At 41.4% G+C, this 22,625-nt stretch overlaps 1 protein-coding gene across 1 annotated transcript in view; it reads right to left on the bottom strand.

Annotated features, from left to right (window-relative positions):
* prkdc (protein kinase, DNA-activated, catalytic subunit) overlaps positions 1–22,625 on the bottom strand; it is a 236,238-nt gene that overhangs the window by 40,324 nt on the left and 173,289 nt on the right. The window contains exons 63-68 of the mRNA XM_073042713.1: positions 20,842–21,050; positions 20,222–20,360; positions 16,182–16,370; positions 13,280–13,504; positions 11,199–11,307; positions 7,362–7,473 (exon numbers count right to left, since the gene is read on the bottom strand). Of these exons, the coding sequence (XP_072898814.1) occupies positions 7,362–7,473; positions 11,199–11,307; positions 13,280–13,504; positions 16,182–16,370; positions 20,222–20,360; positions 20,842–21,050 (983 nt within the window). The remainder of the gene's footprint in view (positions 1–7,361; positions 7,474–11,198; positions 11,308–13,279; positions 13,505–16,181; positions 16,371–20,221; positions 20,361–20,841; positions 21,051–22,625) is intronic.

Below are 22,625 nucleotides of genomic sequence, written 5' to 3'. Positions count from 1 at the left end.
GAATTCTTTGAGGAAATAATGGGCAGGATAGACAAAGTAGAGTCAGTGGACGTTGTTTATTTGGATTTTCAGAAGGCTTTTACAAGGTGCTATACATGCTTAACAAGATAAGAGCCCATAGTATTACTGGAAAGACACCATCATGAATAGAATATTGGTTGACTGGTAGGAGGCAAAGAGAGGGAATAAAGGGGACCTATTTTGATTGGCTGCTGGTGAGAAGTGTTCTACAGGGGGTCGGTATTGGGACTGCTTCTTTTCACATTATATGCCAACGATTTGGATAACAGAATCAATGGCTTGGTGGCCAAGTTTGCAGATGACATGAAGCTATGTGGAGGGGCAAGTAGCATGAGGAAGCTGAGAGTCTGCAGAAGGATTCAGATAGATTGGGAAAAATGACAAAGATACAGTGGCATGCAAAGATCTGGGCACCCCGGTCAAAATTTCTGTTACTGTGAGTAGCTAAACGAGTAAAAGATGAACTGATTTCCAAAAGGCATAAAGTTAAAGATGACACATTTCTTTAATATTTGAAGCAAGATTACTTTTTTTATTTCCATATTTTACAGTTTCAAAATAACAAAAAAGGAAAAGGGCTCAAAGCAAAAGTTTGGGCACCCTGTATGGTCAATACTTAGTAACACCCCCTTTGGCAAGAATCACAGCTTGTAAATGCTTTTTGTAGCCAGCTAAGAGTCTTTCAATTCTTGTTTGGGGGATTTTCGCCCATTCTTCCTTGCAAAAGGATTCTAGTTCTGTGAGATTCTTGGGCTGTCTTGCATGCACTGATCTTTTAAGGTCTATCCACTGTTACGTAAACCCCGTAACCAGGTAACTTACCAGCAAAGATAGATGGATCAGCTGAGTCGGATGCTACTATTTTCAACCGTTTTATTCAACAAGGGCACAAACGTATGGTTAATACAAAACATTCATTTCATCAAAACTCAATCTAAAACACCGGTGTAATAATAATCATTCAAAACACAAGCTCGATCGTCGTCTAGGGGTAATGTAGATTTTATATCGTTCACTGGATATCTAAAAGTCTTTTAGATCACGGCAGTTTCACTTAGTTGCCGGCGGAAGTGTTGCGTTGGTGCACTTTTAGTTAGAAAGACAGAGAACATGAAGCATTTACCCGACAGGTTTTCCAACCTGTAGGAGGTAGTCGGAAGTCTCGTTGGGGGAATGGACTCTCATCTGTGGCTTCCCCTGTAGCTAGGCCGTCTTCCGTGGTGAAGTCGCCAATCCCAGGCAAGGGAAGGACGCACACGAACCCCACCACCGGCTATAGCTATTAAAACGCTGTTGCAGGATTTCTAGCGTTTCTCCTTCGTATGTTTCCTTGGTGCATCTGAGGGTCCTCCCCTCAGACCCGCCTTTATACTTCTTCACGGGATCGCAGGTGTCAATCAAGTTGCAGGTAATGCGATCTCTCTCTCAACCAGCCCACTTTGCCTGAGGGCTTTTCAGGTGGTCTCCATGAGACAATAGTCAAAGTCACTTTTATTCTGCTTCTTGGGAGAACGTGGTCTTTCGCACGTCTCTCTCTCTTGGGTCAGTTGACCCCCCTTAACTAGAGTTCTTGCGATTTTCACAAAGGAGGGGGCCAACGGCATAACACCTCCCCCCATAATGGGTTTTTAACCAGCGGTTAAAAACAGGTTGACACAGGAATTTTTTTTTTGAATCTACATACTACACAAGCTTTTCTCTTCACAGAGTACTACTGTTATACATTCAAGTCAGTATCTAAACAGGTAACAAGTACAGTGCCCCTTTTCTTTAATACCTTAACCTCATGTGCCATACTAACGCCTGGTAGCATCAAACTTCAGCTCAATAACCACCTTATTTATTTGCTTTCTTCAGCAACATAACTAAGGAGGTGTGATCTTAGCTTACATACATCTACAAAGGTTCATGCAAAAGACAAATTTTTATGCTACTTTCAAACTTAACAGTCAAGCTTCCATGGGTGTTGTCTTTATTATTCACATACTTTGTCAAAATCCCTTAAAACCGGCTTCTGCTATTTTAAAAATCGCGTCCCCATTAACCCTCGCCTTTTTTCCGGTTAATTCCCTCGTGGCGATCTTGGGCACCCTGGCGAAATAGGCTTTCGCCCGCTCCTTTCATAGGAGTTATTTTATCAGCGTGTTCCAAACTTAGACCACCCAATTCCTTAATTTTAGGCAATTTGTCGTTTTTCTCTTCAGGACCCGTCATGCTATTAGTTTCCAATTTAAGATCCGCAAGCGATCTCGCTTTGTTCAGACAGCATTTCAAATTCTGCCTTTTCACACCACACTCTGGAATAACAATAGCGTGTGGGGCCCCTTTACCTTCCAACTCAACCTGTAATTGATTCACAGGCTTTGTGGTACCAAGCCATTGTCTCTGTAGCCTGGTTGCTGCTTTTGATATCAGTCCAGCCTTTAAATTTTCTTCATTCAATTTGGGAACTACACATCCCCCTTTCCCTTGAGTTCCGTGACTAGGTTCAGCACCATGTGTATCCCCATCTTGGACACACTCAAACGGGACATTGGCCTCTTCCAGGTTTTCAACACCCGTACCTTTTTCAACTTCTAACGTCCCCCCCTCCTTCCAGTAACTCTCCAGGCAGCCCCCTGTTGGGGAAGGCGCAACCCTGCGAGCTGAAACAACCTCCTCGGCCATGTCAGCTGACTTCTCCACAGCAAGGATACCCTTCTCCTCTAAGACTGCCCTCATTTCACTCTCGGGACCATCGAGAACATCTTTAGAACTCTCAACTTCTCCAAACAATTCTGCCAAACCAGACAGATCAACCACGTCCAACTCTGGACGTTTTAACAGCTTTATCCGTTTCTCATCTTTATTTCCTACCTCTAGGACCTTTCTCTTCACTAAGGGGGGAGCTATCTCCTCGCCCTTACCCCCTTTTACTTTACTACCTTCCGTTTTACCACCCTCTGAACCCTCGTGGTGTAGGGTCGGTAAAAACGTCTGGGCCAATTTCAAACTGCGCGCTGTCCCAGCCGCCGCTCTCGACAGGCTGCGAGTGACCGCGCATGCGCGATAGCTCGGGGACTCCATGGGCGGGGCCTCAACTATCAGGGTGGTTCCGATCTTCCCACCCGCGAGGTCATTACCCAACAGGAGGTCCACGCCCTCCCCCGGTAACTCCGGCAGGACTCCTAGCTCCACAGGTCCCGACACCAACTCGCAATCGAGAAAGACCCTATGCAAAGGCACGACCGCGGTCTGGTTCCCGATTCCTCTCAGGGCAACCTCCCCCGTCCGAGGGCCGAAATTTAACACATTACGGCTAATTAACGATAGTTCCGCCCACGTGTCTCTCCAAATTCGTACGGGGATGGGGGGGTCCCCTTCCCTCAAAGACACGGTTCCTTCGGAACTAAATGTCTCCCGCCCCTCCGGTACTCCATCTACCTGAGGCCCTCTTGTCAACTTCCTGATTACCACTGCACGCCCGATAGGGGTCGCTGCTCTCTCCCTCTCTGGCTCCTTTCTCGGAGCAAAGCATTTTGATGCAATATGTCCCACCTTTCCACAATTAAAACAGTTTAAACCAGGAGATCTCCAGGTTTCCTGTCTGTTATCCTCACTTTTTGTGCTAGCTCCCGGCGGAGTTTCTCCCTTAGCCGGCGGACTTTCCCTACCATTCCGACGGTCTCTCGGGTAACTTTTTGGCGAGGAAAACTTTGTCTTGTGGGTTAGGGCATATTCATCTGCGAGCCTAGCCATCTCTGAGATGGACTGATTCGTCCTCTCATTTAAATACATTCGGATCTCTTCCGGAACGCAACCTTTAAATTCCTCAATCAAAACTAACTCCCTGAGACGCCCATAGTTCTCGGCCACCTTTTCAGCTGTGCACCAACGGTCCAAGAGCACACCCTTCTCATGGGCTAGCTCGGTATACGTTTGATTCCACCCTCTTTTTAAATTTCGGAACCTTTGTCTATACGCCTCAGGTACTAACTCGTAACCTCGGAGAATGGCCTCCTTTACTTGAGCATAATTTCCGTCCCTTTCCGGGGGCAGCGCGGCATATACCCGCTGTGCTTTTCCTCGTAACACACTTTGTAACAACGCCACCCATTGCTCTCTGGGCCACTGCTGATTCCCTGCCACCTTTTCAAAGAGCAAGAAATAACTATCAACATCCGTCTCCTCGAACGGGGGGACCAACCTCAACGCCCGACTAATATCAAACCCCTCCTCTCTCTCTTCCCCTTGAGTTCTTCGCTCTTGCTTTCGCCTGTCCAGCTCCAATTCATGGTTCCTTTGTTTCTCTTTCTCTTCTGCTTCTGCTTCTAGCTGCTTTAGTTTGAACACATGCTCTCTTTCCACAGCCCTTTCCTGTGCGGCTCTCTCGGCTTCTTTTTCCCTCTCAGCTCTCTCGGCTTCTTTTTCCCTCTCAGCTCTCTCGGCTTCTTTTTCCCTCTCAGCTCTCTCAGCTTCTCTCTCTGCAGCCTTCTCAGCTGCTTCTACTTCTAGCTGCTTTATTTTAAACTCATGTTCCAGCCTTGCTTTCTCCACCTCTGCCTGATTTGTCCCACTCACTAATCTCCTTTCGGGAATATTTTCCAAATCCTCAGCTGCAAACACCTTCTTCCCAACGTAATGCTGTTGTATGACCCTTCGCACTTCCTGCTTTTTCATTGCTGGCTTCACTGCTGTGAGGTCTAATGCCTGCGCCAAATTTACCAAGTCTGATTTTGTAGCCTTCCATAGCGCCTCTACCGTCGGGTTTCTCCTAAATTCCTGCACATCCATCTTTGCTGGTTTCCCGTCTGGCTACCTGCGTAACCAGATTTAAGTTTGGACTTACAGCCCGATTCACTGACCCTCCCGTTTGGTTTCAAATCCGGGACGAGAACCCCACTTGTTACGTAAACCCCGTAACCAGGTAACTTACCAGCAAAGATAGATGGATCAGCTGAGTCGGATGCTACTATTTTCAACCGTTTTATTCAACAAGGGCACAAACGTATGGTTAATACAAAACATTCAGATCATCAAAACTCAATCTAAAACACCGGTGTAATAATAATCATTCAAAACACAAGCTCGATCGTCGTCTAGGGGTAATGTAGATTTTATATCGTTCACTGGATATCTAAAAGTCTTTTAGATCACGGCAGTTTCACTTAGTTGCCGGCGGAAGTGTTGCGTTGGTGCACTTTTAGTTAGAAAGACAGAGAACATGAAGCATTTACCCGACAGGTTTTCCAACCTGTAGGAGGTAGTCGGAAGTCTCGTTGGGGGAATGGACTCTCATCTGTGGCTTCCCCTGTAGCTAGGCCGTCTTCCGTGGTGAAGTCGCCAATCCCAGGCAAGGGAAGGACGCACACGAACCCCACCACCGGCTATAGCTATTAAAACGCTGTCGCAGGATTTCTAGCGTTTCTCCTTCGTGTGTTTCCTTGGTGCATCTGAGGGTCCTCCCCTCAGACCCGCCTTTATACTTCTTCACGGGATCGCAGGTGTCAATCAAGTTGCAGGTAATGCGATCTCTCTCTCAACCAGCCCACTTTGCCCGAGGGCTTTTCAGGTGGTCTCCATGAGACAATAGTCAAAGTCACTTTTATTCTGCTTCTTGGGAGAACGTGGTCTTTCGCACGTCTCTCTCTCTTGGGTCAGTTGACCCCCCTTAACTAGAGTTCTTGCGATTTTCACAAAGGAGGGGGCCAACGGCATAACACCACAGATTCTCGATCATGTTTAGGTCAGGGAACTGTGAGGGCCACGGCAAAACCTTCAGCTTGCGCCTCCTGAGATATCCATTGTGGATTTTGAGGTGTGTTTAGTATCATTAACCTGTTGTAGAAGCCATCCTCTTTCCATCTTCGGCTTTTTTTTAAACAGACGGTGTGATGTTTGCTTCCAGAATTTGTTGGTATTTAATTGAATTCATTCTTCCCTCTACCAGTAAATGTTCCCCGTGCCACTGGCTGCAACACAAGCCCAAAGCATGATCGACCCACCCCTATGCTTAACAGCTGGAGAGGTGTTCTTTTCATGAAACTCTGCACCCTTTTTATCTCCAAACGTACCTTTGCTCATTGCGGCCAAAAAGTTCTATTTTAACGTCATCAGTCTGCAAGACTTGTTTCCAAAATGCATCAGGTTTGTTTAGATGTTCCTTTGAACTTTTTGGCCACAATGAGCAAAGGTAGCAACAAAAAAAAGAGCGACCAGAAAGAACACATCATAAGTGTGAATTAGAGTCCACAATCCACAAACCGTGATTCACCCTTGCTCCTACAGCATCGAGGGAGAGGGAGAAATTCAAACTCTGTTTCTTGTTCCACGGGTGCTACCTGACCTGCTCAGTGTTTGCAGCCTCTGCAGTTTTTAGTTTAAATTCTGCATCTGTTGTTGCTTTATCTGATAGTTCAGGGGTGGGATTTCTGAAATGGTTTTCATCAAAGCAGCTATACAAAATTGTACTGAACAGATTAAATATTAGTTATGGAAGTCACCATGATAGGAAGAGTGCCTTGGACCTCGTGGTGAGCTCCTGAGGATAGTGATGGTAGCACTAACAAGAGAACACAGAAGAAGTGGCAGCTGATATTAAGGAGGCCAAATTTTACTTCATTCAAGGTAGCTGACATTGTTCTCCTTTGAGAGAACCAGGCCACCAATCTTGTTTCCAATGCAGAATCATTGGTAAGAACAGCATTATGTTCTCTATTGAATGGTTGTTTTGGAAGATAATGCCATAGAATACAGTGATAACTGTAACTGGGACACTAAAGGTCCACAGTAAAAGCTGAGGAGAAAATAATTTACTGACAACAAGGAGTGATCACATATGCAAAACATAACATAGAATAACCCTGTAATTTTCCTTTGAAATCTATTTAGGTGATGAAAAATATAAAGACAATTGTAGTCCAGTAACCTTTTAAGTTCAGCAAAAACAAAATTTTCAGCATAGCAACAAGGCAATTTGATCAACAGATCAATATCGATCCATCCATACAATCTTACCCCACCCTGTTAGCATATTCTTCCATTCTCTTCTCTCTCCGTACTTAACTATTTTGTTAAATGTTTAATGTCAGTTAACTGAATCATTCCCAAGTTTGCTGGCTGGTAGTCAGGTGAGCAACATACCAGAAATATATGATCTTTAATGTGTGGATGATGTGCCAATCGTCCATTTCCAATATGAAAGGAACATGCCTTCTCACCTCCTTGAACATTTTTCAATTTACTTCATACATCAGCTTAGCTACAGTATATAAAATTAACACTGTTTAACATCTATTTCACAGGAACTGTTATTATCACTCATTGCTGATAAAGTGGAAATAACTATTCCAAGACCATACCGATTAGTGATTATGTCATCCCAGATGCTCATGGGATCCATCTTTGGTTCTGGGTATCGACCTGTCCAAGTTCTCATCAACTTTTGGAGAGGTTTTTCAGAGGTTAAATTGTCTGCAAAAAAATGTAATGCTTACTCCATAAAAATGGACCATAAACTGGATTGAAACATTAAGGTATAATTAATGAAATAGATTAACATAATATCCCATAACACCAAAGTTAATAGCTGGTCAAAGTTCAGATGCTTGCTAAGGTTCATGTTTGTCCTACAACCAAAGGCAACACATTACTCCAGACCGCAGGGCACCCACAAAACGTCTATAACGCACAGCACAGAAAACAAAGTATTACCACAAATAAGTTAATTAAATATAATTTAAAGTGCATATAGAGTGCAGCACAGGTAAACAGTAAACACTAAGCAGTACAGTAAACAGCTCGCAGTCCTAGTGGTGAGATCTCAGTGCTGGCAGAGTATTCATTAGCCTGAAGGAAGGAGCTGTACCCAGCCTGGCAGTCCTAGTCTTGATGCTCCTGTACCTTCTCCCCCAGTTTACTACATGCATAACGGTTGGGAACAGGACTTCCTTCACTACTTTATACCTTAGCTTGCAAGGAATGTAAAGGCACCATTATCAGAGGTGGAGAAAGGAATGAGAACTGTCAGTCAGGCATGAAAAGGAGAGAAGAGTATTTCATAGAAACATAGAAAATAGGTGCAGGAGTAGGCCATTCGGCCCTTTGAGCCTGCACCACCATTCAGTATGATCATGGCTGATCATCCAACTCAAAACCCTGTACCTGCTTTCTCTCCATACCCCCTGATCCCTTTAGCCACAAGGGTCATATCTAACTTCCTCTTAAATATAGCCAATGAACCGGCCTCAACTGTTTCCTGTGGCAGAGAATTCCACAGATTCACCACTCTCTGTGTGAAGAAGTTTTTCCTCATCTCGGTCCTAAAAGGCTTCCCCTTTATCCTTAAACTGTGACCCCTTGTTCTGAACTTCCCCAACATCAGAAACAATCTTCCTGCATCTAGCCTGCCCAATCCCTTTAGAATTTTATACGTTTCAATAAGATCCCCCCCTCAATCTTCTAAATTTCAGCGGGTAATAGGTAGGCTAAAGGTTTACTACTGGGTTTTTAACGATGGAAACGACTTGAGATTGGCAGATCACCTTAGCTGAGGGGAAGTACAGCTGTCCCAAGCAATCATGTCAAACAATGTACTGTGGAGAAGGCCGATAGAGAGGCATCAGAATTATGGAACTCTCTTGTTGACAGAAGATGGACAAAGAGTAATCCTAGAAATGAAATTATGATCTTAATATTACCTTCCTCAGTTTCCCTTCTTATTGCCAGTTATTTATCAGTAACACCAGTCATATTGAGTGTAATCTCTACTTTCAGTGAAGTGTTTCTTTCAGTTTTTTGAAGTGTAATACACTAGTTGCTCAGATTTCCCCAATTACACAGAAAAAGTCTACATAATTCCTCTGTTCATAGCAAACACAGGCTAAGCAAAGGGAAAACACTTTGTTCTCCAAGGCCACAAACTGATCGCTGGTAGTAACATTCCAAACTAATCTCAAGGTTATCTGATCCAGATTAAAAGACAATCTCTGACATAAATGCACGCCATTATTCATCCTGCAATGAGATAAGACATGAATATTTGTGGTATGTTGGTCACAAGACCTTGGTTTTATACTTAAAGGGATAAAGGCTCCAGGAAATAATTTATTTTTAGTTTGACCATGGTGTGACGATACAGTTCAATGTAATTCAAGTTGCCTTGCATGTTGAGATAAAAGAATTTTTTTTAAAGGCCAGAAGAGTCACAGAAACAGGCCCTTCAGCCAACCAGATCTGTGATGACCATCAATAACCCACTTACACTAATCTGACATTAATCCCATTCTTCCAGACATAATCCTAACATATTGCTGCAGCTATAAAGAAGGCAAGGTAGTGACTATATTTCATTAGGAGTTTGAGGAGATTTGATCTATAACCTAAGACACTTGAAAACTTCTACAGCTGTACCCCAGAGGGCATTCTGAATGGCTACATCTCTGTCTAGTACGGGGGGAGGGGGGGAACGGGGGCTACTGCACAGGATTGAGTAAGCTGCAGAGAATTGTATAATTAGCCAGCTCCGCCATAGGCACCAGCTTTCATAGTATCCAGGTCATCTTCAAGGACCAGTGCCTCAGAAAGTTAGCGTCTAAAAGGACCCCCACCAACCATGACATGCCCTTTTCTCATTGCTACCATCAGGAAGGAGGTACAGAAGCCTAAAGGCACACATTCAGCAATTCAGGGACAGCTTCGTCCCCTTTGCTGTCCGATTTCTAAATGGACACTGAACCAATGAACACTACCTCACAACTTTCTTTTTAAATTTGTTTTTACTTATTTTAATTTACGTTTAAAATACACATATAATGACTGTAATTCAGCTTTTTAATATATTATCATGTATTGCATTACTGCTGCTACAAAGTTAACAAGCTTCATGACATAAACCGGTGATATTAAACCTGACTCTGATTCTCTTTTCCCTCACATTCTCATCAATTTTCTAAGATGGTGCTGATAAGCAGTGATGGGAATCATCAAATATTCCCATCTGGAACTACTACAGCTGAAATCTACAGTCACAGCCATGTGTATTTCAGCAAGCAACGTCGTTTTAAAATCATAAGACATAGAAGCAGAATTAGGCCATTTGGCCCTTCAAGTCTGCTACGCCATTTCATCATGGCTGATCCATTTTCCCTCTCAGCCACAATCTTCTGCTTTCTCCCCTTATTCTTTCATGTCCTGACCAATCAAGAATCTAGCAATGTCTGTGTACCATATAGCCTACTGTATAATATGGAACTATTTTATGTTGTAGTAACATGTTACTGAGCATGCACAATTAGGTGCATACTGATCTGTATATATGCATTCAGTTCGGGTTCCGTAAGTAAACCCCTGTTAACTTAGCTCCAGTCTCTAGTGTTTTTATTTATAGTTTTGTTGTGTAACCAGTCACATACACAACAATCTGCCTTACATATACATACAGACCTGGCCTCCACAGCTGCCTGTGGCAATGAATTCCAGATTCACCAGTCTCTGGCTAAAGAATTTCCTCCTCATCTCTGTTCTAAAAGGACACCCCTCTATTCTAAGGCTGCATCCTCTGGTCTTAGACTCTCCCACTGTAGGAAATATGCTCTTCTCATCCACTCAATCAAGGCCTTTCACCATTCGATAGATTTCAGTGAGGTCACGTCACAGGAGAGTCAGGAGTGGGGATCTGAGGCCTCTGAGCTTCAATCGTACCTGTAGAGTGGCATGCCTTCCCTGCTTCCATTTTCTTAAACGGGAACTGCACACATGACCTGAGTCGGCTGTCCAGTGTCCGTCGATTTTGAGGATCATTTAAAAATTCTAATGGCAGAAATGGCCTAATTTTGCTCTTTTATTTTAAGGTAATGTATAGTTTTTTTTATTATGTATTACAATGTACTGCTGCCACAAAACAACATATTTCACAACATTGCCAGTGAAATTAAACCTGATTCTGATTCAATTCCTTCCAGATTCTACCACTCAACTACACACTTGGGGAAAGTTACAGTGACCAACTAACCATCCTCGGAATGAGGGAGGGAACAGAATACCTGGAAGAACCCCACGTTGTTACAGGGAAAATGAGCAAACTCTACGTGGACAGCAGCCATGGTCAGGATTTGGTTTGGGTCTCTGGTGCTATAAGAAAGCTAATACTGTGATACATCAGCCTACAGTCATTAATTTAGCAGTGAGTAGATTCTTACATTCTTCAGTGATGAATTGAAGAAAATCCTGAAGCTCTGTCAGGGCTTGAAGAGACTGCAACTTGGTGAGTCGACTTTTATGCAGCAAGGCGTCAATACTGGAGTAATTCTAACAAAAAGAAAACATTACAGACATTTTTCTCAAAATATATAATGATGTCAAAAATGTGTTATTCTCTAAATGAGTAACTAAAAATCTGACTGCTGATTCAGCAGTTATGAAGATGAGCAAAGGTAACTTTAAATATTTGATGTTTCATTAAGATTTCACCCCACCACTCCTCATTCTTCTAAACCAGTGAGTACAGGCCCAGAGCCATCAAATGCTCCTTTCAGATTAATCCTTTCATTCTTTTGAAACTCCTCCAGACCTGCTCCAATGCCTGCAGATCCCTTCTTAGATAAGGGCCCAAAATTGCTTACAATAATCCAAAAGCAGTCTGGCTGTTTATTGTCATTCCTCAGTACGTGTCAAAGAGAACAGAATGACTGTTACTCTGGATCTTATGTAACATATTACAAAAACACACTAAGCATGAAAATCACAATAAAAGAGAAAAAACACAATAAAATAAATGCAGTCCTATAAAACACAATGCAGGAATATCTGTACATAAAGTGACTCTGACAGGAAATGATAAGGTGACAGAATGACTCTTAGTGAGAGGAGCTAGGTAGCAGGACACATGACAACACCGTAGGACAGTGACTGTGTCAGTGTCGGTCTGAGGTGTGGAGTGTAAATGTAAAGTGGCAGTGTGTGTGGGGTGATGAAGGGTGCTGAGGGGCTGTGGGGAGGTGTGGCCGATGACATATACACTGTAGATGGACGATAGTTCCCTGAGCAGACGGTCCAGACCCTCTGGAAGAATGCCTCATCACCAGATCTCACCAATAAGCTGGCAGTGAGAGGGGCCCTCCCAGGCAGGGCCTTCATGCATGACCAGAACATCACCCTAAACCATGCTCTGCTCCCAAGAGGACTGTAGTTGGGATGAGACGGCTCCTTGCCTCTGCAGGACTGTGGTTTGCAAAGAGAGATTGGAGAAAGATGCTAGAGCCTGTGTCATGGTTCACCCTGAGCAGCTGCATGACAGAGGGCTCTCTGATCGAAGGGCTTTTCCCAGGGACACACAAAATGGACATCAACTGCTGTTGGAAAATCTTCAACCCTTTGATCTGCCAGCACTTTGAGATGTCTCTGGAAGAATGCTGCCGACTGGCACATTCCAAGCTGCAGGAGTACGTGCTGAGGGACGCACTGAAGCTTGGTGAAGCCACTGCAAGGACCCAGTGGGGAAGTATAGGGAGGGGCCGCGTTGGGTGAGGAAGCCCCTCAATTACTGAAGTAGCATACCACGCCATGAGGCCTTATGAGCGGCAATGGCGCTACTGGTTTTAAGAAATGTAATTGAACATGCATCATCTATGAAAAGACAAATTGCATGGTTTATTCTGGTAAATTATTTTTTAAGAATAAATTCTATTTTCGTTAAAAATCCCCATTAAAATGATTTTAAAAATAAACATTTATTTTTGGAGAAGTTTTTTTCCTTAGTTAACTCGGGAACTTTTTTTTCTGTAGTTAACTAAATCAAGTATACCAAATTTCACAATTTCAAGCTATGTGCAGTTCTCTCAAAATCTTTAGCACCATTAAATTAACCATTTTCTCTCTTTAATATACACCTTATCCCCAACTAACAGGATTGTATAATTTGTCATAAAGGCACAGACAAAAATCACTCTTGCATTGCTTATCCTTTAACTGTCCCTGCACCCAAAAGTAGTCACCCATGAGTGAGCAGAGTCATACAAACAGCTGTGTCCAAGGGACAACACTATGGGAAGAAATGCATTGTGGTCAGGCTCACTGAGGCTATATGTCTGTGTGTTATCTCTCCTTTCACCAAAGAAAAATCTACTTTAGTCCATTAGAAATCTGGTCAACATACAGCTCACTCGGTGGCTACACAAGACTTCTTATTTGGCTTAAACCGCATGCAGTAAATAATGCATCCAAACCCAACAGGCCGGATTAAAATCATATTACATAATAGATGCATCTAATACTTACTAACCTGCATAAATATTTCCATACTATTATTGGCATAGTATTTGGCTCGGTCAAAGTCATCCTGCAGGATATATAGGAGGCTCAGCTCCTGGCTATAGTGAGTCTCAATAATGGTCCTCCTCTGATCCACCTTCATTGCATTGTCAATAAATGTCAGCAAAGATTGGTCTGCTTCACCTAACTGTAACAATTTTACTTTACTACGCATCATGTATGGCAAGTAAGTCTCCTGAGAAAGAGAAAAAACAAAATTGGATCTCAGAATGCTTTATGCATTTACAAGAATGTCATTTACATATATTACATTTACAATAACAATATTTGAGTATCTTTGAATAATCACTTTTTTTTTAAAGTGAGATTTTAAATCTTTCTAGTTACCTCCATTTCATTTTGCCCTACAAGAATCCACCAGAGGTATGAAAGTGGTTAAAATGCAAAATACTCAAGATGCAGAATCTGAAATAATAATGGAATGCTGGAAATACTCAGTGAGAGATAAACAAATTTAACTTTTATGTTAACAGCCTTTTATCAACACCACAGTGTGAGTAGTTCAAGATTCTCTTCACAACTACAATAAAGCAGCTCAGCTATTTAAGGCTTTGTATGCAAATATTTCCTTTTAATGTTGATTTTATTTAGCGCTCTCTCTGCGAACTTGAACACTCATTACCAGGACTCAGCTTCAAGTGATGCATTTCCAAAGACTGAAGAAAATCTCACAACTTTAAACAACCTTCATTTGTCTAGGCATATTGCAACATTTCAGAAGCACTTCGGTAAAACTGTGGAAAAAGCAGCAACTACAATTGCAATTTTCAAAGCGATGTTGACAATATGGAGGGGGGGGAAATTCATCTTTATCCCATAATGCTTATAAGATGGGGAAATTCAAAATCTTATGTTAGCATCAGTAAATTATATATTTGCTCCCAAAATATATCAGCACCATCTAATGGCATAAAATGCAACTTTAAAGCATTAAATCAGCAAATACCATTGGGAATTTTGGCATAACATTGACACATACATCTGTCCCCGAAGTGAAATCTGGTGGGAAAAAGCTAACAAACTTGACGCCACATTCTAAAGTTAAATATACAACTACTCGAGCATTAACAACACTGTTCCCACTGTGCATTCTTTTAAATGCTGATAGTACTAATTAATGAGAGCTCAAAAGTTTTACTAATTTTTGCTTGTTACAATCAACTTTTTAATCCATGATAGGTAATTAAGGGCTAATTAAATGCCTGCTTTTTCCACAGAAAGGAATGGACACATTGGAGATCAACATGAAACCACTGATTATGCTAAGCTTTAGAATGAAGCCAAGCTTGAACATTGTGTGATATTCCAATTGGCAACTAATTCAGTAATTTGGCCCAATGGACCTTCGGAAAGGACTGATTTATGCTGCCCAGCCAGATTGAATAAAACATTCATTATTCAGTAACAGACTTGCTAACTTTTATTAATAGAGGCAATGCAGAATGCATTTTAAAATAAACAAAATTTAGAGTGTTCTGAAAACATAGCCATAATAGTCCATCTATTGCTTCAAACACTCTACCATTCAGCACTTAAAAGCAGATATCTAGAAATGATAGAACTGACAACGTGTGGGTCAGTGTTGCCTCATTTTGTAGCTATAACTCTATTACTCTCTGATTTTTGGTTCAGTAATCCATTCAGTAAAATCTTAAACTGAAATGAATACAGCAAATGTTCTAATGTTAAGTATTTTCAGATGAAAGAACTGATTGTGGACTTCAGGAAGGGTAAGACGAAGGAGCACATACCAATCCTCAGAGGATCAGAAGTGGAGAGAGGGAGCAGCTTCAAGTTCCTGGGTGTCAAGATCTCTGAAGATCTAATCTGGTCCCAACATATCGATGTAGTTTTAAAGAAGGCAAGACAGCAGCTATACTTTATTAGGAGCTTGAAGAGATTTGGCATGTCAACAAATACACTTAAAAACTTCTATAGTTGTACCAGGCTGCATCACTGTCTGGTATGGAGGGGCTACTACACAGGACAGAAAGAAGCTGCAGAAGGTTGTAAATCTCGTCAGTTCCATCTTGGGTACTGGCCTACAAAGTACCCAGGACATCTTTAGGGAGCGGTGTCTCAGAAAGACAGTGTTCATTATTAAGGACCTCCAGCACCCAGGACATGCCCTTTTCTCACAGTTACCATCAGGTAGGAGGTACAGAAGCCTGAAGGCACACACTCAGCGATTCAGGAACAGCTTCTTCCCCTCTGCCATTCAATTCCTAAATGGGCATTGAATCTTTGGACACTAACTCACTTTTTAAAAAAATATACAGTATTGCTGTTTTTGCACGTTTTAAAAAATCTATTCAATATACATAATTGATTTACTTGTTTATTATTTTTATTTTATTATTTTTTTTCTCTGCTAGATTATGTATTGCATACTGCTGCTCCTAAGTTAACACATTTCACATTACATGGCAGTGATAATAAACCTGATTCTGATTCTTCTGCTAAAAGTATTTTTTTAAAAAGGCTAAGACTGTAATTACTAAAGAACCCATTGGATTTCACCCAATATTTATATCACTTGTGTGCTGTCTGCATCCCCCAGGCAGTCTTTTGAATGCTGACAGCATTAGTTAATTAAAGCTTAAAAGTTATACCGATTTCTGCATTTACATTTAACTTGTTATTTGTAGCAGTTAATTGGAGGCTAATTGAATACTTGTTCGAACTGCAGATAGGAACAGGTGCCTGTGAAATCATCAGGAGACAACTAAACATGCTCAACTTCAGCACAAAGGTAAGCTCAAGTGGTGAGTGACAGCCAACTAATTCAACATTATGGGCTGGATTCAAGAGTGTTAACATAATAAATAGAAGGAAAACACCTGGTTGCACACCTGATAGGAGGGATTAGTCCATATCTTCTCTAAATCTACAGGCGTTGTGTCACTGATATTGACAATGGAATGATATTCCAATGGTCTCCATTCCGTCAACTGGTTGTAACACTCCAGAGCCGCAATATCCCAGAAGTCTTCCTCTGCATTTGTCAGTTCCCCATCCTTCCATTCTTCTGAATTCAGTGCCTGCAAGAACAGATCCACAGTTCTATAATGGGAGCTTAAAGACATCACAGATTGAAATACAAAATGCTACCATTGCTAGTTAGTGCTGGCTTGTGTAAGCAAACCAAGAAATTAACCATGAGGGACTACGGAACAATTTGGACCTGGCTATAAGCAGAGCAGAAATGGATTCTCAGATTTTCTAATATGAGGTGTTCGGGAAAGAAAGGGGAAGAAAGAAGAAGACCTGGCTGTGTTGTAGATATGGTATTTTATCTACAATATTGCTGTATTGTAGATATTTTGGTAGCACCAATGGCAAATTCTGTGCATCTGTAGTTAAAGAACCAGTGGTGGGTACTCTAAGAGCTGCTAACAACTAAGAAGATTATCATAAAGCAAATCTGCAGCGCATTTAGATCAAAGGTAGAAAGACGAAGTTTGTACATGATGGAGAACTTCAACTATGGATTTCATTGGCAATAATCAAAGAGGTCATGAAGATAGCAGTTTCTGAAGTCTGCTCAGGATCTGTATATTTCTGGCTGAATGAAGGAAATGGCATTGCTCAACATGAGCCAAGGTCAAGAAGAGCAAGTGAGAGAACATCCAGAAATCATCTACATGTCAGTGAAATATTTACATTTGCTGACAACATTTTCCTCATGAAGTCTCTAAACTTCTCCTATTTTGTTTTTCACTTCCCTGAACTTTCAATAATTAACCTGGTTCTCGTGCCGGGCATCTGTCGTGAGCTCTTGTGTCAGTGTTATCTTACCTTCTATTATTCCATTTTACAAGAAACGCTGGTTCTAATTTTCCCACCCTTCTTTATCACAGAATATAACTACACTGAAACAAAATATATTCACCCTGACATTATGACCCTAAAGCACCGGTTTATCATAAGAATGAAGATTATGAAAGACCAAAGGTATGCGTAAACTGGAGGCGGTTCAATTTCAATGGATGAGAACAGATCTAGCTCTGGAAAATTGAAACAAAGTTTGGCAAAGTTGTACTTGAGCAGTAGGAGATCTTTAAGGCTGTGTGGTTTCAGCTGCATTGTTGATACATTCTCATGATAGAAAAGGTGGGTAAATTAAACTCAGAGCTCTCTGGTTAAAGACAAAAAAGTGGAAAATACAGCAGAAAGACTTGACAAATGTCATGTTGTTAACACAGCTGAGAAGCAGACTAATTACAGAAAGTTCAGAGGAGTAGTGAAAAAAGACATGAGATGCAAAAAGAAAGCATGCAAAAAGCCTGGCAGCAAACTTACACTAAAAGGGAATCCAAAGCTTGTTTTTATACGCATGTAGACGTCAAATGGATTGGAAAGAGAGAGTCAAGCTTTTTCAGAAAAGGAAAAAGAGAGAAAGTGCATGGTTGACTTTAAGTGTTTCTTACATTGATCTTGACCAAGGAAGAAGCTCTTTTTCTGGAGTTTCAGCAAAGATACAACTGGGATGTGCTTGAGCAGGTAGCCGAAGTGGATAAATATCCTGGTGCAAATGGGTTGCTGTGCATTGTGGGAGAGGTTACTGCAGAGCCTATGACCATAATCCTCCAAACATCTACAGATTCATGGCTAGTGTTGGATGGTACGAATGTTCCGCCCTTCTTCACAGAAGAGGATAAAAGACAAAACTACAGATGTCCCCCGCTTTACGAATGTTCACTTTACGTCGCTTTGCTTTTACAAAAGACCTGCTGTTTTCGCATTACAAAGAGGATTTTTGCTTTTACAGAAATTTTTCCCATATAAATTAATGGTTCTTTGCTTTACACCATTTCAGCTTAAGAAAATTTTCATAGGAACGCTCTACCTTTGTAAAGGGATGGGGGGGGGAAGACACCTGTACAAACTAGTAGTTTAACCTCAATGACAGGCAAGTTCTATAAGTCACCTGGACATGTGTGAATTGATTTGAGAAGGCCAACACTCATTTGCTAAAAACAAATCAGTGCTTTATAAGTGTTCTTCAAAACTTACTTGTTTATACTCCAAGCTTCTACTTGAAAATTCTATTACTTTTTATCAACTTTTTACTTTTATTTACTTTTTATACTTATTATAAACTCTATTACTTTTTTACCACTTTCTCAACCTGTCCTCTCACATTAAGTAAAAAGATTACATTATTTTTGTACTATTTTTAAATGGCACTCACTGCTTTATATTGCCTCTTTTCATTCTTACTAAAATGTAACATTTCACTTTTCACTCTGTTTTCTGTTACTCACCCAATTTTCTGACCATGCTGGTGCAAACCTCTTTATCCTATGAGGTTCCCTCTGGGCATTTCTTTTGAATACTGATGGGATGGATTATTTAAAGCTTGAAAATTGTTCTACTTTCTGCATATTATGTCTAACCTGTTATTCACAGTTACTGGGGGAGGGGGATAATTGAATACTTGTTAATTGTGAGAAAGGAACAGGTGCATGTGAGCTCAGTGAATGACCATTGATATGAAGTTGATATGATGTGAACAGCTTTCTGATAGGGTGGTACACAACAGATTGTCATCAATACTGAAGCCCGTCAGATAGCAGTAAGGATAGAAATTGATTGGGTAACAAGAAACCAAGAAAACCGAGTCATGCTATTTTTCAGACTGGGGACAGTGGATTTGCACAGTGGTCAGTACTAGGACCACGACTTTCCTTAACATACATAGCCATGGTTTGGACTTGGGTATGCAGGGCATTTCTTTCAAGTCTACAGATGACAGAATACTATGAAAGACAGTGAAATATAAGGATGACAGTAACTAACTTACACAGGCTGATGGATAGGGGGTGATGAATTTTAGTACTGGGAAATATGAAGTGATACATTTTGGTACGAATGAGAAGAGGAAACACAAGTCCAAAAAAGTACAAGGACAGACAGATCTACAGGCAAAAACACATTCAGTTCACTTAATGTGGGAGGGCAGATTGAGAAAACAGTTAAAAACATTCAGGGCCATGGGCTTTATAGAGCTGAGGGGAGATGGCAGAGTATACAGGGAAAGCATGGACTTGACGGACTGAATGGTCTCCTTCCGTGCTGTAAGAGTTCAGTGAAAGCAGACTGACACTTCGGCACACTGACAGAAGTTACTGACAAGATCCACAAGTAGCAACAAGATACACTTGTGTTTTCAACAAGCTACTTTAAGCGTGACCAAAATATGGGACACAAAACACATTTGAATTATTGAGCTAAAATCATACCACTCCCTGCCCTCATCCCCCAGAGAAGACTCCTCAGTCTTTATCTTTGGATCTGAAATGACAAATGATGACCAGCTGGCGCCTCTTGATGGACGGCTGTGGGGCAGTGATGCACACATCTGCACTTCCTGGAAGCATCATGATGCTGAGGGGCTGGATGCAGTTAGGTTCATGCCAGCCCACACCAGCCAATTAGCACTGCTCCGTTCATTTAAATGTGATCGCTGACCCTCACAAAAATGATTAGAAATAAGCCTGTTTTTCATAAAAGGTGTCTCAATTAACATTCGTGCTAGCTTATTTATTTAATTTAATAACTTTTTAAGTTAGTTTTCTGTTTGCTAATTTAGATGTTTCTTTTTACTGTTACTAACATATTTCATTCAGGGGGGCAGTATAAGCTTTGAGAAAGGTCCTAGACAGCAGAAGGCCATTGGGGTAGTTTGTGAATCTCAGGACGCCCCGTGCCCCAGACTCCACCACTTGCAGCCTCGTTGCTGTTCACAAGTGGCTCGTTTTGCAGAAGGGCAACGGCAACATAGAGAGGAAGGCTGAGGATAAGCAACTGGAAAAGACAGCTAGGTGAATGTGAGACTTAGGCCAGATGCAGCCAATCATTATCTCTGATTGCTCACAGCCACTTTTACCTGGTTGTATAACTGTACAGCCTTTGCAAAATCATTTTTAGCTTCTGCCAGAAGAGCTTTCTGAGTGATGGGCTGTGTGCCAATTTTTTCACTGAAGATTCCACGCAGGACATCATAATCTCCTATCGATCGGTACAATCTGCAAAAAGATCAATGTTTGTGCATTCACATCTTTCAAAATTGTGTTCAAGTACTGACAGACTCGTATGTTATCCTGGTTGCTCAGATATAGCAACACTCAGATGGAATAGTGGCAAATGTCAGTGCGCTTGGGAAAGGGAAAAAAATGAAAAAGCACAAAAAACTGAGATCCTCCAGCATTTTGTGTGTGTTCCATTATTCCGAAGGGTAGTTTTACTGTTTTACTACATGTGGTCCACAATGGCACTTTATGTCAATCTGTCAATTTTCAGGCCATGCCACTCAGAGACTTGTACTAATATTATTTTGTGCTGTACTGGATTGTAACTATAATCCCTGCATGTGACTACGTGATGTGTTTTGCACCCTGGCCACAGAGGAATAGTGTTTTGTTTAGCTATATACATATGTATGGTTGAATGACAACGAACTGGAACTTGAATGTGAACTGAACCTTAGTGATCATTGCAGAGACTTACTTAGCGAGCTCCACCCATCGGGTAGTGTCAGGAGATTGCTGGTTTCTGCCTCGTGCTCTCTTTGCTGGTGGTTCCTCAACTGAAGTTTGATGGATCAAACTTAGCTCCAAAAGCAGAATTCCCATTGGTTGTTGTAAGCTAGCTGAAGAGGTTAAGCTTATAATGGAGGGATCAAGATTCAGCAGATCTGGGTGATGATAACTCATATCCTTATAAAACAAATCAAAACCAACGTTCATCACTATTTTCCAATGAAGCACACAGGTACAATCAATCAGGTTGTTTATGGAAATGAAGTACAATTTCTTAATACATCACAAACAATGCTGGGCAGCCCAAAAGCGTTTTACAAAGGAAAACAGAAAGACTTGGAAGGACGAGATTATGTAGAATCAAAATCTCAAAATTATTTCTATAAAGTTCAAGTTTTAAGGGTAACTTTCAAAAAATAAAACTAAAGCGAATGAGCATGTTCACTTCTCCCCAGTCATCTCTCTTAAAATTACTTTTATTAACCATTCACCTGAACTACTGGAATATGTGCTTACCAAAACTGTAGTGAAAAAGGGAAGGTGTAAACCAGGCAGTTCTAACTGACACGTGCTAAAGGCAATAACATTAAGTAATACAAAGGTGAATAATGAACAAAGGATGTGTCCAAGGAAGGTCAAATAGACTAGGAAGCACTAAATTAAATCTGAAAGTACATACAACATATTAGAGCACAGGACAGACCATTTGGCCCATAATGTTAGCCAAACATATTAAACCAATGGGTCCTAATTAACCTGATTCCTCCCCCCAGCATAATGACCATATTCTACTATTCTCTGCATATTCATGTGCCTAAGAGTGCCTTAAATGCTCCTATGCCTTGACCAAGACTCCCTAGTCCCCACCACTCTGTGCAAAAATAATTCCCTCACACACCTTCTTTGTACTTTCCTCCTCTCACCTTAATTAGATGCTTAGTACTGGACATTTCAATCCTAGGAACAAGATTCTGGCTGACCACGGTTTATATCTCACATAGTTTTATAAACTTCAGTCAACTCTCCCCTCAATTTCTGTCGCTTTAAAGCAAACAGTCCAAGTTGTCCAACCTCCCCTCACACCACCTGTCCTCCAAATCAAGCAAAGTTCTGGTAAACCACTTACGCATCCTCTCTAAAATGAGGTGACCAGAACTAACAGAGCTTCCTGGCTCTTGAACTCATTGCCTTGATTAATGCCATATGTCTTTTTTCAAACCATCCTATGAACCTGTACAGTCACTTTTATGAAACAACGTACCTGGACCCCATGATCCCTCTGTTCATCAATGCTGTTATATTTTGGATCTCCCAAAGTGCAGCTTATCGTGGAACACCACGAGTTACAGATCTCCATCCAAAATAAGACCCATCCACCACTACCCTCAGTCTTCTATGAAGAAGACAATGTTTGATCCAGTCAGCCAAGTCACCATGGATCTCATGCATCCTAATTTTCACACAGGACCTTATTGGATACCTTATTAAAATCCATGTATACAACATCCACTGCTCCATCTTTTTCTTTGTCACCTCCTTGATAAACTCTGACACGACCTGTCATGCATGAAACTTCGCTGACCGCCCTGATTAGACCTAATTCTCCAATAGCTCATAAATCCATTTCTTAGAATCCTCTCCATTAGTTTCCCTGCGACTGACATGAGATGCATCAGTCTCTAATTTTCATAATTATCTCGATTTCTTTTCTTGAGCAAAGGAACATTAGCCATTCGCCAGTTCTCCAGCACC

The sequence above is a fragment of the Hemitrygon akajei genome, chromosome 1, assembly GCF_048418815.1.
Source record: "Hemitrygon akajei chromosome 1, sHemAka1.3, whole genome shotgun sequence".
Lineage (NCBI taxonomy): Eukaryota > Metazoa > Chordata > Chondrichthyes > Myliobatiformes > Dasyatidae > Hemitrygon > Hemitrygon akajei.
This window is presented reverse-complemented; position numbering and strand designations above follow the sequence as displayed.